A 13,568-nucleotide genomic window follows, 5' to 3' on the forward strand; every position below is an offset into this window, starting at 1 on the left:
TGTAGGCCTGGGAGACGGGGATTCCCCTAAAGCTCATTCGGGGTCTAACTGATCTTCAGAGACGGCTTAGGGCCTTAAAAATTTGGACTAGCTCTGATATTTTAACACCTTTAAAAGTGTGCATTTTTACCTCTTTCCTTGGCCACAACTGTAAATAAAAGAGTAAAAACAAATGCACGCACCATTAAATTGTCAAGCGTTGTTTATTCAGCTATATTTTCTCTGCCATTCGTTTTTTTGTGGTTGGATGTATTTCTGTGTCTTATGGCAATTGGTTCTAAGCTGGATCTGAGCTCCGCAGTTACTTCTGGGCCTATGTGGCGTATATATCTTCCGTGTAGAGTTATTCATAAGAGTTGCCTTTAGGTGGTTAACGAATTAAAGCTATCGACTAATTTTGATTCTAGAGAAAAATTTAGCACACCGAGTTTTAAGTTTTGAAGAATTCCTTTGTTAGCTGTTATTGAGAAGCGAAAGTTAGGGAGAATAGGATAAACTTATGGGCTAGGCATTATGGTTGTACTGCTATTTGATGTGCCGGCAGAGATGGAACCGCATCCATTTCAAGGCCTTGTCGCTCATCGCCTCCGACTTGCGGGAATCGCCGCAGTCTGAGAGTCGGTGGCAGCCGGCGCAGTCTGCCGGAGATGGACGATAGCTGTCGGTGGTGATGCTGGTATTGGTGTTGTTTTTGGCGGTCGCGGCCATCTCCATTACCTCGGTGGTGCACTCGGTTATCTGCCCGGATTCACAGCCAGGTCACATGTCGCCCGCGCAGTCCCAGCGTATGTCGTCCGCCTCGTGGGTCAGGTACCGTCCGCCGCCCACTTGAGTCTCCAGGTTCCGGAGGTCGCGGTACGTCTGCTTGTCCTGCAGCCAGTAGTGCTGCAGGCTCTTGTCCACCGTGTACCTCTTGCGCTGCTTCACCTGCAGCAGGTTGTTGATCAGGTCGATGGCTGGGAGGGATTAATAGGTTATTCAGAGACTTTACTAGAGATTTCCATCACTTACCATTGGAGGAGATCTCTTTCCACGGATTGGGTGGATACATGAAGGCTGCGTTTTGTATTTGGTCATTGATGTCCTCCTCCTCGTTGAAGGGAAACGTGCCGCTCAAGCTCACGTAGATAATTACACCCACACTCCACATATCCAAGGATCTGTTGTAGCCCTTATTCCGGAGCACCTCGGGGGCAAGATAAGCCGGGGTACCGACCACCGATCGCCGGAAAGATTTCTCGCCGATGATGCGGGCATAGCCAAAATCGCAGAGCTTAACCTGCGGGAACTCGGCGTCCGAGGAGAGCAGCACATTCTCCGGCTTCAGATCGCAGTGGACTATATTCTGCGAGTGCAGGTACTTGAGGGCAATCAGGATCTGGGTGATCAGGAACTTGGTCACCCGCTCGCTCAAGCGACCCCTCGCATGTGAAAGGATCATCTCCAACATGTCGCCCTTGAGCTTCTCCATCACCACGAATATCCGTTCCGGCGTCTCGAACATTCGCTCCAAATTAACGACTCCGAAGTGCGCAATGTTCTGCAGGATGGCCACCTCGTTCTTCAGCTGTGCCTCCTGTTTGGTGGGGAAGCGCAGCTTATCGATCACCTTAATGGCCACTTCGCGCTGCGTCTTTTTATGCACGCCACCATAGACCACACCAAACTGTCCGGAGCCGAGCACTTCGTCTGGAAAGATCTGGTACAGTTGACCCATGTCCTGTACTTGCTCCTCCGACTCGCAGCATTCTAGAAAGGATAAAGATGTTTTTCGATATAATAATCAGTCTTAAGATTCTGGAATCCCACAGGAGCCAGGTCCTGTCTATTAGTGGTATCCACAATTACCCTACTCACGTGTGTTGTTAACGTGCATGAAGGCCTGCCGGATGCTGGTCTCCCAGCTCTTGGCGATGTCACTACCGATGCCACTATCCGGCGGCGGCAACCGCACGGCATGCTCCTCCTTGGCGCCCACCTGTGGATCCTGGCCCACGAAATAGCTTAGATTGGGCAGGCGCAACTCGAAGCAGTAATTGGATTCGGGTCTAGGATCTCCTCGATGGCTCTCGATGGACAGGAGCTCCGCCAGCGGCAGCTCCTTGTGGTACTTGCTGCCCTGTTCCGAGACGAAGAGCGTAATGGTCTTGGAGTCCAGTCGCCAGTAGTAGCGCTTTACGGCCTTGTCAAGCGAGGTGAAGTGCACCAGCCAGCCCTCCTTCAGGGCCTGACCACCACGCTTCTTGGTGTGCTTGACGGACTGGACGATTCTCATCAGCGGGATATTGGCACTGGGCGATGAGGAGGACGAGGACTGCGACTGCTCCGACTGGCCGTCACTCGACTTGCTGGTATCACCGCCCCCGCTGGAGTCGTCGCCCAGCGCTCCGTTTACCAGCTCCGGCGGTGAGTTCTGGGCATTGGTTAGGGCTTTGGGTGCTTCCCGGGGTCGTCCGGCCACCAGATTCACTGCGCCTGTCATGGCCGTTTTGTACTTCCCGTAGTCCGCCCCAGAGCCCGGACCCTCGTCGCAGTCACTGTCGTCGAACTCCTCGCGAAAGAAGTTGTCCCGCTCCTTGGCGCCCGCCTGGATCTGCAGCTGGCTCAGCTGCGCCTCGCCCGTGCAGTCGTGCGGCACCTTGTCCATGCACTTCTTGTGCGTGTTGTACTGACAGTCCCGGCACTGGAGCCCCTGCTTGAACAGGCCCTTTAGCAGTTTCTTGCACAGCTGGCACACTGTGGGAATGCCGTAGGTGTGAACCATAAAGGTGTGCGGGATTCGGAGTCCGGTCAGTCCGTTCCGGCTGCCGGACGAGTGGGTGCGCTGGTGGCGGCCAGGAATATTCTGAGAATTGAGCAGACGTAATTGACTTAATTAGAACATTTGGAGAGGCTCTGGATGTATGGATTGGGTTGGGTGTATGTCCCTGAGGCGAGGACACCATTAATGTCGCTAATTGGTTAAAACTAATTTTCATAATTTGGCAGTGTAAGCTTTGAACCCCAAACCCGGAAAGGTTCTGCTAATTACCTTAATGCCGTTCCCTAAATACAACAGATTTCAGGCTTAATATTAATTTACAAAAAAATATTAAAAGTAATGTAAATAAAGATGTTTTTAATAAATTGTAATAATAAAAAATTCTATAAATGCTCAATAACATTTTTTTTTTAAGGAATGATTGAATTTAAAATACTATCTTCCCATAGAATTCAAATGAATTACCTTTCACGATAAATTTAGCTTGTTAATAAGTTTAAATACAATTTAGAATAACTTTGTTATAAACTTTATCAATAAAGAAGATTAATGGATTGTCTAGTTTTAAATTTATTAGAAAGAAAACTCAACAAATTTTCTAAAACATAAATTACAATTTCAAGCTAAACTAAACCAATTTGCAATTCAAACTGAACATCTCAATCACCATTCATCAAACTTCAATAACAGCTATTATGCCCGTCAACTCATAATAAATCTAAGCAATTTCCAAGACACTTTTCCATTAAATTTCCTCCCGACTCCTTAAGAAACCCCTCTTAAAACCCCCTACGAGTATTTAAAAGAGTTTAATATGTGTGCACAGGATAAAAGTTTATTGAAAAAAGCATAAAAAAATAATACAAAGTAAAGCGTGGCGCCACGTTAAGTACAATTTTAAATACTCGTAGGATAGCCGGAAACTGTCAACCACCACCCTTACACACTATAGAAATCTCACGCACACGGACACGCACATGCACACTGACGCTCCCGTTCGCATTCTCGAAGGATACAAGGACACAAAGATACAAAAGAGGACGGGCCCCTCCGCCTCCTCTTTCTGGCTGTCAATTCTTAATAATATCATTCATAAGGTCCGACATGCGCTTTACCAGTGAGCTGCTCGAGTCATTCCGCCCCGCGGAGTCCTCCGTGGAGACGAGCGACTGCTGGGAACTGCCGGACGGACTGCGGGGCGCCTGGAGGGTAAAGGAGCGCCGCGAAGTGGCGTCATTCGACCGGCTGCAGTTGTTCGGTATCTTCACCACACACCGCTTGTGATAGTTCTGTCCGCATCCTGTGGATGGAAGTGGGAGTGGTTTTTGGTTCGGGGATTAGTCGGGTGCAGTTTCATTTTCATAGCTGGCTTCCAGAGCCATTTCCACATACCATCGCATTTAAGGCCCTGACGCACCAGACCGAACAGCATCTCGCCGCAGAAATCACAGAAGGTCGGTCCCTTGTAGGAATGCACGTTCAAACTATGCGGCTTGAGGGTCGGCATCTCGGAGGTTGGGTACAGAATGGCTGCAGAGAGAGAAAGTTAGGTTACTTTTTGCATAAATATTCATTTTTAAGGATTTGGGAATGGATTATAATATATATAATGATATAATTTAGCTTTATTGGAGGGAAAAAATACTTACGACTGGCGGTCAGCACGATTTCCACGAGCGTCTCATCGACCACCTCCGCTGCCGAGTTGATGATGTGCAGCACATTCGGGGTGCTGTAGTCATGGACGAACAGGAGAATGCGTTCTGACAGATACGTGAGACCGCTGTCCGGTATCTGAAAAGGGCCAAAACAGAACAGACGTTTGGTTAATAGAGCACGAGCTTCTTCTGCCGCTGGGCGACACAATCACAACCGCAGCGACACTGTCCATTTGCGATGTTTGGGCTTCATTTAACGCTCATTTTTGCATCGAGCGCGCCATTATCATATCATATTCATATCTTAATTGATTGGCGATAAGATCCAAGCCCCAGCCATATGCACAAAATATCATATTGATTTCAATTGATACGGAACAACGCGGAACTGAGGAATTTAACATTGTAGACATACATTGTTGCAAATGCTCTAACAAATTAAAAAATTATATTATTTTACATATACCCAATACCTAAACGCAAATTTTCTTTGACAAGATTACGGAACACTGCCGGAATTAAATGATAAGAGCCACACGCAGAAGAGTTTGAGGTCGAAAGCTAACCAAATTACTCTTTTACTTTACTGAGTAGCAAAGAGCTGCTGTTGTACGCATTTCCGGACAGGAGGGACACCGGAAGGAAGGGAGTCGTGCCAGGAGCAGATGTCGTGGTTATGGCACTACGGAGCACCACCAGTTGCGACTCGGTTAATTGAATTGGCCATGGATAGCTGCCCGTGAGCGACGCAGGCCGAGCGGAAATGAGTCCATGCCTATGTAAGTTGGACTAACTTAATGAAATAAAGCAATTATTGTGCACACATACATTTATTAATCCGCCCTTTACTCTTCGTAGCCCTGCCATCCTTCTCTGCTTATGGGAGGAAATACAGTGGATAGTGGCATACTATTGCTATTTTATGGGGACTTTCTTTGTAACCGAAATGTATTATAATAAACATCAAACGAAATAATCTCCTTTTACTGAGCCACCTGAAATATTCACAAGAATCAGCTCTGGAAATAGCTTGAGGTATTGTAAGTTTCCCAGAGGAATTACTGTATGTTTATTGGCTAACCAAAGTTGGCTAGAAATTATTGGCTAACTGTTCACCGTATGCCGACTGCCTTGCCTTCTGATTGTTGGTAAAATAATTTACCATTGACATGCCCACTAAGTTGGCTTTTGCATAATTAACGAAATGGCTCCCTACTCCAGTTTTCCACGTCTACGTCCTGGTCTACATTACTTCTTTTACTTTTTACATAATGATTAACCAGACTTTGCTTACAATTCCCAAACGATAAGTCACCTCTGGCCTCTCACCTTTGTGTTGATGAAGTCGCAGGCCAGGTCCTTGAGTGACTTGAGGGTCAGGGCGTTGGCAGGCACGCAGACTGCATCGCGGACGCTGCCGAATTGGAAGAGGAAGGTGACTTCCGGTCCTTCCATGATAACGGGAACGCTGCCGACGCCGGCGCCGCTGCCGCTACCGTTGGAGGCGCTGTGGTTTCTCTGGGCCAGGATTGCAGTGGTCTCGGAGGTCCCCTTTTGGCCGGGGGTCCTGTCCTGGTATCCAATAAAATTCCTTCTCCGCTTTTCCGCTTCGCTTGCAGTGATTTCTCGAGGCTTGGTCGTCCTGCCTTCCCTACCACTGGGGTTTTGTTATTTTTTTGTTATTGCAAATGCCAAGGACAAACGTAAGTTTTATGGTATGCTGCTCCTTCTTCCTTCTGTATTGACTGCGCTTCGGATTCGGTTTGCGGTCCAAGGAATCCAGTCGGTCACGGCTTTATATCTCCGTCCCAGTTCTCCGCCGCCTGTGGGTCATAGAAAGCAACTGGAATGATACGAAAAGAGTGGAAAAACCTTTTAGTTTGACGAAAACAGCACTTTACCTAATGGCTGAAATTATTTCAATTGAAATGCAATTTGCTGGGGTGACCCATCAAAGGCATACGTATGTAATGCAACCCTGACTTTAAAGGTACGAAAGAAGAAGGGAAAGGTTAAAAAGGCAGTGTTAAGGCAGTCTTACGGTGAAATATACAGCTCCCTGACACTGTTTTGAGCTGACCAAGCTCAACATCTTGCTTGGTTTTCCCCTAGTTTAAGGCCAGAACCCGTTGGGAATTCTAGTGCAACGATAAGAGGGCTCCTTGTGTACTTGTGGTAATAGCTTAATGCCACTAGAGGGCAACACAATGGAGGAATATCGCCGCACTGATATCAAATTATATTGATGGACTGACTGCGAGCGGATTAGTAAGTTAGGTCATGGAGCGTGTATCACTGAGACAATGGGGCCATAAATAATCCGCCAATCAATTAGCCGATTCAATTGCCATTACGTAGCCCTCTCGATTAACCATCTGTGTGCTGTACACACCCGTCATTATATTTATATACATATTATACAAAAATAAAACTGGTTGTTAATTGCGATGAGAAAAACTGGACAGATAAGATCACGCTGCCGGGACACTGTCGGGGAGATTTGAATTCTTTCCAAGTATTTTCAAGTGCCCTGGCAGTGTTTGTGTGTGACCCATTTTTGGAGTGGAGTAGAGTGTGTGGCACATTAAAAAATAATTGAAAAATCATGACGGAAAATATGTGTTGGCCATGAAAGGAATGCCAAGAGATGTAAAGGAAAGGGAGAGAGAGAGGAACGAGAAGGAAAGCTAATTTCGGTATGTCGATTGTGAAAATACTCTTGAAAGATATATGTATACACAAATTATTCAATTATTTGTAGCTATTAATGGCACATTTTCTTTTTAGTTTCTATTAAATTTTTTTTTGTTTTGAAGTAAAATTAACTGAAAAAATCGATGTAACTTAACTTTACAGTTCTGAAAAATTATATAAACTAGAAACCAGAATAACTTTATATTTTTTCCTGTTTTTATTTATTAATTATTATTATTATCTTACAGATTTTAATTGTTTGTTGTAGTAGCAACTTTATAGTACCCTCCGAAAGGGTATAAATGAAAGAACAACAAAACGAAAGCCATGAAAGAGACTCGACAACTTTCTAAATTTGTATCTGAGAGAGTTTTTTTCTGGATTCTCTCTCGTTTTTGTTTTTTAAGTAGGTGTATCAGTCAAAAGTCGCAGCTGGGAGCTGACTGCGTTTTGAATTTCAATTGAGGCTGCTTGCTGGTATCTGGCATCTGGAAGCGGAGGAGGCTGCTCCAAAAAGTCCTCAAGTGTTTGGCCCCAAAAAGAGTCCGCACAATAAACGAGAAATAGCCGAAATTGGAGCACAAACAAATGACGCAGCGCAGCACGGCCTAAAGTCAAGGCTAAAAAGCACAGACACACACACGACGCAGATATTAAGATACTTCACGGTATCCATGAGATACATTTGGCATTTACATAACAACTCAAGCAACAAGCTGGCGTTGGCCCACGGCGAAATTCCGTTAATAATTTATTAGGCAAATACTCACTTCTGAGAACGTTTTCACCGCCTTGCATCCAATGGATGCCACTTGGCCATGGTGACTAAGCCGAATTCTTCCTCTTGCCTCGATTTTACTGCCACCACACACTTATTCCTTGGAGCTGCCGTCGGTCGAGTTGTTTTTGTTGACTATTATTCTTCTATGCGCTGCAATTTGATGTCACTGCCATCGCCGCGGCACGTTCTGAGTTTGTTAAGCCAAAAGAGCAACTGACTTGGCCAACAGACTGCCAAAGCCGCCGATGCCGATGCCAGTGCCGGAGACCCAGTCCCAGACCCAGACCCAGTCCCAGTCTTACTCCCCCCTAACCGTCTCGGTGCCTGTCCGAGACCCAGACGCAAGCCCAAACCTAAACTCAAACTCAGACCCAGTAGCCAGCGCAAAAACAACTCAAAACCCGTTTTGCTGCACTGACAAAAAATTAGTAAAGTTAACTGGGATTTAATTAGCTTTGGCTTTAGGTAAATACATAGTTTTATAAAAATAATTTTTGTAAACTTTAGGGCTAGAAAATATGAAACCGGTCTGTGCGATGTTTATGTTTCCCTCTGTCCGATATGTCCGTCTGTCCGTTATGTCCGTCTGATTGTATAAACCCCTTTTCCTTATAGATTGTAAGAGTTAAAACTACGAAGATTGGTAACAATCAAGGAATGCATGCAGGCCAAGATGGTTCAAACATTTGGCTACGCCTCCCACACTACGAATCGTAAATCTAAATTTAAATATAAAATTAAAAAATAAATTTAAAGCTTTTTAAATTAATTTTCGACTTGATCGAATGTGATTCATAGAAATTTACTTATTGTTATTGAATTCAATACTATTTCTTTCCGTGTAGACGAGCGTATAGAGAAAGACTTGGTGGAGCAAAGAGAGACAGAGAGAAAGACAGACACAGAGGCAGGGACAGAGATGGAGCGTGTGTGTGTGTTGGTGTGGGACATGAACCAAAGCACTCGACCCGGCATACTCTTACCCCGGCCCCTAGACTCTCTCCCATTTGTTGCCTAGTTTGTTTGTTTCCTTTGTTTGTTTGTTGTAACAGCCGCGCTCTCCAATTTCCCCCCTACTCGACAATAGGGCTTTCTCCCGCTCTTACTCGCCTTCAGTTTTTGCACTCTTATCCCCCTGAACCCCCCTAGCCTCATCCATTTAACGCCCATTTTCTTCGCTCGCTGTCATTGTCAAGGCTGTGCGAGAAAAACTACCTGTGGGGAGGCATGGTTGGGGCAAGGGGCTCTGTGGTTTGATAAGCGATTTTCCCGTTACCGTTAGCCGGCCCCAGGGCCAAGGTGATTTCCTTTTCAGTGACGAGAAAAAGGTTTCGCCAAGGCTGCAGCCATTGTGTGTTTCCAAGCACAATTTCATAAATTTAAAAACAACAATCCGGAGGTAATAGTACATTTTAAAATAAAAATATAAAATTTAATTAAACAAATATTATTAATTCTTATATATTTTTAATTAGCTACAGTGTTATTAGAATTACTTTTATTTAAGCATAAGCTTTCTCTCAAGACAAAACAATTTTTATTTTAATTTTAATAAATTTGATTAGTATCCATTTTTGCTTTCCTTTTTATAATTTTCAATAGGTTTATATTTTAGAGAATATTTTATTAATAAATATTCATAGAACAATCTGCTCATCATCTTGAATTTTAAGAGTGTTAAATTACTCAGTAGTTGATGATGTTCTTTATTATTATTAATCCACCTGGATCTGGTTTTAAAAATGTAATACATTTATAATGATTATTTTTTAATGTACTTAAGGCCACAAACATTTAAAATTTTAGCTCAAACGATATTTAAGAATGCTTAAACTATTTTTAGAATATTGATTGATCAATAAATTATAAAAGCTCATTGCCAAAAACGCCAAATTAAATTGAGTTCATTAATTACGGCCTCTAAGTTTGCCACACATGATTTTTCAGATTTTCTGCTTGTGTTGAAACATGAAAATCTTTACACGATCTTGAATATATATTCAAATAAGCAAAATAAAATCTTTTAATACTTTAATAGTTTTCCAAATCACGCAGTCATCTCTATTTAAAAAATTGCCTTTTTGATAAAGGATGGCTGGCAAATAAAAACTTTCATTGAAAGTTGGCTTTTTATGGGTTTTTTATTTAAGACCCATACTCCTCCCCCCTCCGCATTGCTATTGGGTGGCTTTCTAGTTCTTTTGGAGGTTGTGCCACCGTACTCACATGTTTATTTGGTTTGAATATTATTAGATTTCTCGATTCATGTGAAACAAACACAAAAAAAAAAAACCGAAATAAAATGCAAATAGACAAAGACGACGCAAAAGTCGCGCGCTCTGTTCTGATAAGAGATTCGTAGGAGACTGGGCTACGGGGCGGCGATAGCGAGGGGATTCAAATGGCATCATCATTATCATCACTAGGACCATCATTATCATCATCGATAGATAATTAGCAAGGTGATAATAATTCAGAGCGGAGCACGACAACGAAAGCGAGAACGAGATGTGATGATGATGCCACGACAAGTTCAAATTCCACTGTGGGTGGAGCCCAGGCGAAAGCCATACAGAGAAAATAAATGGGATCATTGATCATTGATTAGTACTTTTCCTTTTATATTGAATTCAAGCTAACTATTTAATGTGAGGAAAATAAAACCAAATTCGTTTAATGATTCATTTTGAAGATCTTAAAGTAATCTGAAAATATACTAAATCTACATTTCATTTAATTTATAAAAAACAAAATATAGGGTTCTTTAGCTTAATAAGACTTTCAAAAAAGTATGTGCAAATAAATCATTAAAATAATCTTAAACTTTTGTCAGATTTCAATTTCGCATAAACTGCGTAAATTCCCAATTTAAAAAGGAAATGCTACAAAGTTTCCCACAACATTTTCTGATAGTGTTGAATCTCGAGGGATGTAGATGCGATAATGGGACAAGAGTAATAGTATCCCATGTTAAGTGTGTGTGCCACAGGCTGACGCACCGGCCATAAATACCAAGGCCAAGGAACAACTCGAATGTGTTTTTGTTTGCTTTGCTAGCTCAAGTGCCGGGCGGGGCGGATGGAGGACACCAAGCGGGCGGTTCTCCGGATAAAGGAGCAAATAAATATTAAGGGGCGCGGGCGCAGACAAACATTTGCATTGGAGCGTGGCAGGACAACAGCCAGTACAGTGGCTACTCGGTAAATATTATGGCCTCGAAAGTTAAAGTGATTTATTGGCAACAGGGACCCATGGAGAGCCATAAATTGCTATATAAATTTTAGGCAAAATAAAGCCAAGTCGTACTTACACTTTGAATAATTTTTAGAGTATGTAAAAGTTGTTGATTGGTTAGATTTATACTCTAGAAGCTACTTTACAGTAAACACTCCATTTAGTTTAATAATTTATGGATTACATTCAAATAATAAAATGGGATTTCGTAAATGTTATTCATAAATCAATGTTCCTGGTAATATTTGGTAATAATTTACCCAAATATGATACATTTCTTTAGCGAAAGCTTCCAACATCACGTTTCACATAGTAAATTAACAGGAAAACACACTCCACTTATGCACAGGATGATATAATAACGGGAAACGGCCAAGGAGCCGCCGAGTGTGGCACTTAAACTTTATTGTTTCTCGAGGAAATTTTATTCATTCCATTTAATTTCTTTTCTGGTGGCGTCACTTGACGACTTCCCTGTGCCCCGACACAGTGTCGATTATTTTTTACACTCATTTAAGATGCAACACTTGGCAAGCATATAACATACATAATATGTATATATATAGACTTGTTGAAAATTTATTGCAATTAATTTGAATAATTAATATGCACACAGACACACACGGGGCCGAAGCCGTAGCTAGATACCAACACACCTGCACTTGTGCCCCATTTCCCCGGGCGCGTTTTCCTTAGAATTTTCAATATTTGTGGAGTGTATGTGTGTGTGCCGTAGTATTTTCTTTATTTTTTTCTTATTATTCGTGTGGCAGCATCGTGAATGTCCACACGTTGCTTTGTTTTTGTCGCCAGAAAAGGTTAACGAGAAAATTTCGCACGTTTCCACTTCGCCTCGGCCACCGCGCAACTGAAGCGAAATTTTCAAAAGCAATCGCAAATCGCAAAAATCAGCAGCGGCGGCGGCAAAAGCAAATCCAAATGGAATCGCCGAGCTCAACTCAACTCGGGCTCGTGCTCCCTGCTCCGTGCTCAGCGCTACATGCTCTCTTTCTCGAAAATCTCCCCCGAGACATTCTCCGCGAGAATCCAGAGAGCGAGGCCAGCGAAATCTGGCGGGAGAATTCAAGAATCTCGAGATGCTGATTCCAAATACCGCATCGCTTTACACATTCTTTCGACGTTCCGTTTGACGCGCTTCCTCAATCCGATTTTATTTTATTTTATTTTCGCTCTTCGATTGTTTATTTACTCATCTTCTCGACTTTGGCTGGCCGTTTGTTTACAATCCCCGGCAGAGGTCGAAAGCCATGTTGGTCAAGCTTTCTCACAGGTGTCTGAAAAGCTTGGGAGTTGTAACGAAGAGAGTAATGCGAATTTTGGGCGAAAGAGAGTGTTTAATTCGTAAGAGAATGCAAGAGTTGTCAGGTGTCCAAAATAAGTTTCATGCTTTGAAAATTTATTTTAAATATTTTTGGTACCGAAACTTACCAAAAAATCACTTTAATTACCCTTTAATAAAATGTACAAAATATTATTATTGGCACACATGGCGTATACGTAATATATGTTATACAAATATTATTAAAGAGAAATACAAATTTTAAGAGTACAGACAGCCACTCGAAGAGAGTCGAGTAGCGGGCTTTTTATGGGCGGCTGTTGCTCCCAAAAAGCTCTAGTCTACACTGAAAAAAAAAGAGTTTACAATAGAAACTTCGGATGCACATGGTAGAGCCGAGGCGACTCGGCGTGGGGTCTATGGGGTCACCCCCTTCCGGCAGTTAAATGGAAGCGCGTAAACTGCATATTATGGTAACACGCCACGGCGGAAAGGTAACCGGAAACGTAAAGCTTTTCGCCAGGAACGTAATCGCTTTTCCACACTGAGAGCTTTTCAGCAGAGCAGAGCAGCGTCGGAAAAGTGGGGGAAAAGAACTGGGCCAGTCAAACGAAGCAACTCCGAAAAGGGAAGCATAAAATTGCTCTAGCAACACATGGCGCTTACCCTCGGAAAAATGCTGTGTGTGTGGGGGTGCGGGACGGAGGGTGTATTGGATGAGTCTGGATGAGGGTGGTTATTTTTCCGAGGGACCAGAGGCTGGCTTTTGTTGTTGTCGGGGCTGTGCCGCCTGCCAACTGACAACAAAAGCGCCGCACGTAATATAATAAAGAGATTTTCCATAGCATACAAAGCGGGGCTGCGTCGAGACAGTTGCATGCGTCCTGCTGCATGGAACGAAATTTGTAAAGTTTCTTAAAGTATACTAAATTAATCAAGTATTACATTTCATATTGCAATAATAAAATATATAATATGACATAATTTCTGAAGGGAGAACCCATGAGTGAATATTTATTTGCAAGAAATTTGATAAAAAGAACGAATGTAAAATACATATTTTTCTTATCTTTCATAAAAGACTAAAATGATTGTTTTATAAAAATGTTTTAAAGAAATGGCAAATCATATAAAATAAAT

General features: G+C 42.9%; 1 protein-coding gene across 1 annotated transcript; it reads right to left on the reverse strand.

Annotated features, from left to right (window-relative positions):
- Positions 1-184: 184 nt before the first annotated feature.
- On the reverse strand, positions 185-8,205 carry PKD (serine/threonine-protein kinase D3). Its single transcript, XM_017180374.3, has 8 exons — positions 7,884-8,205; positions 5,749-6,262; positions 4,411-4,555; positions 4,154-4,291; positions 3,877-4,061; positions 1,858-2,845; positions 1,012-1,749; positions 185-956 (listed from the first exon to the last, which is right to left on the reverse strand). Exons 2-8 carry the CDS (start codon positions 5,872-5,874, stop codon positions 760-762), a joined length of 2,517 nt encoding a protein of 838 aa, XP_017035863.1. The 5' UTR covers positions 5,875-6,262; positions 7,884-8,205; the 3' UTR covers positions 185-759.
- Positions 8,206-13,568: the final 5,363 nt, after the last annotated feature.

Source organism: Drosophila kikkawai, chromosome 3R, assembly GCF_030179895.1.
Source record: "Drosophila kikkawai strain 14028-0561.14 chromosome 3R, DkikHiC1v2, whole genome shotgun sequence".
Lineage (NCBI taxonomy): Eukaryota > Metazoa > Arthropoda > Insecta > Diptera > Drosophilidae > Drosophila > Drosophila kikkawai.

What these genes read in the sequence shown, in the direction of transcription:
- PKD (XM_017180374.3), bottom strand. Translation starts at nt 5,874, where the DNA reads ATGGAAGGACCGGAAGTCACCTTCCTCTTCCAATTCGGCAGCGTCCGC. An exon ending in ATGACTCGAGCAGCTCACTG is followed by an intron (nt 2,846 to 3,876) that starts GTAAAGCGCATG and finishes CTCAATTCTCAG; the next exon opens with AATATTCCTGGCCGCCACCA. An exon ending in GAAAGAGATCTCCTCCAATG is followed by an intron (nt 957 to 1,011) that starts GTAAGTGATGGA and finishes AATCCCTCCCAG; the next exon opens with CCATCGACCTGATCAACAAC.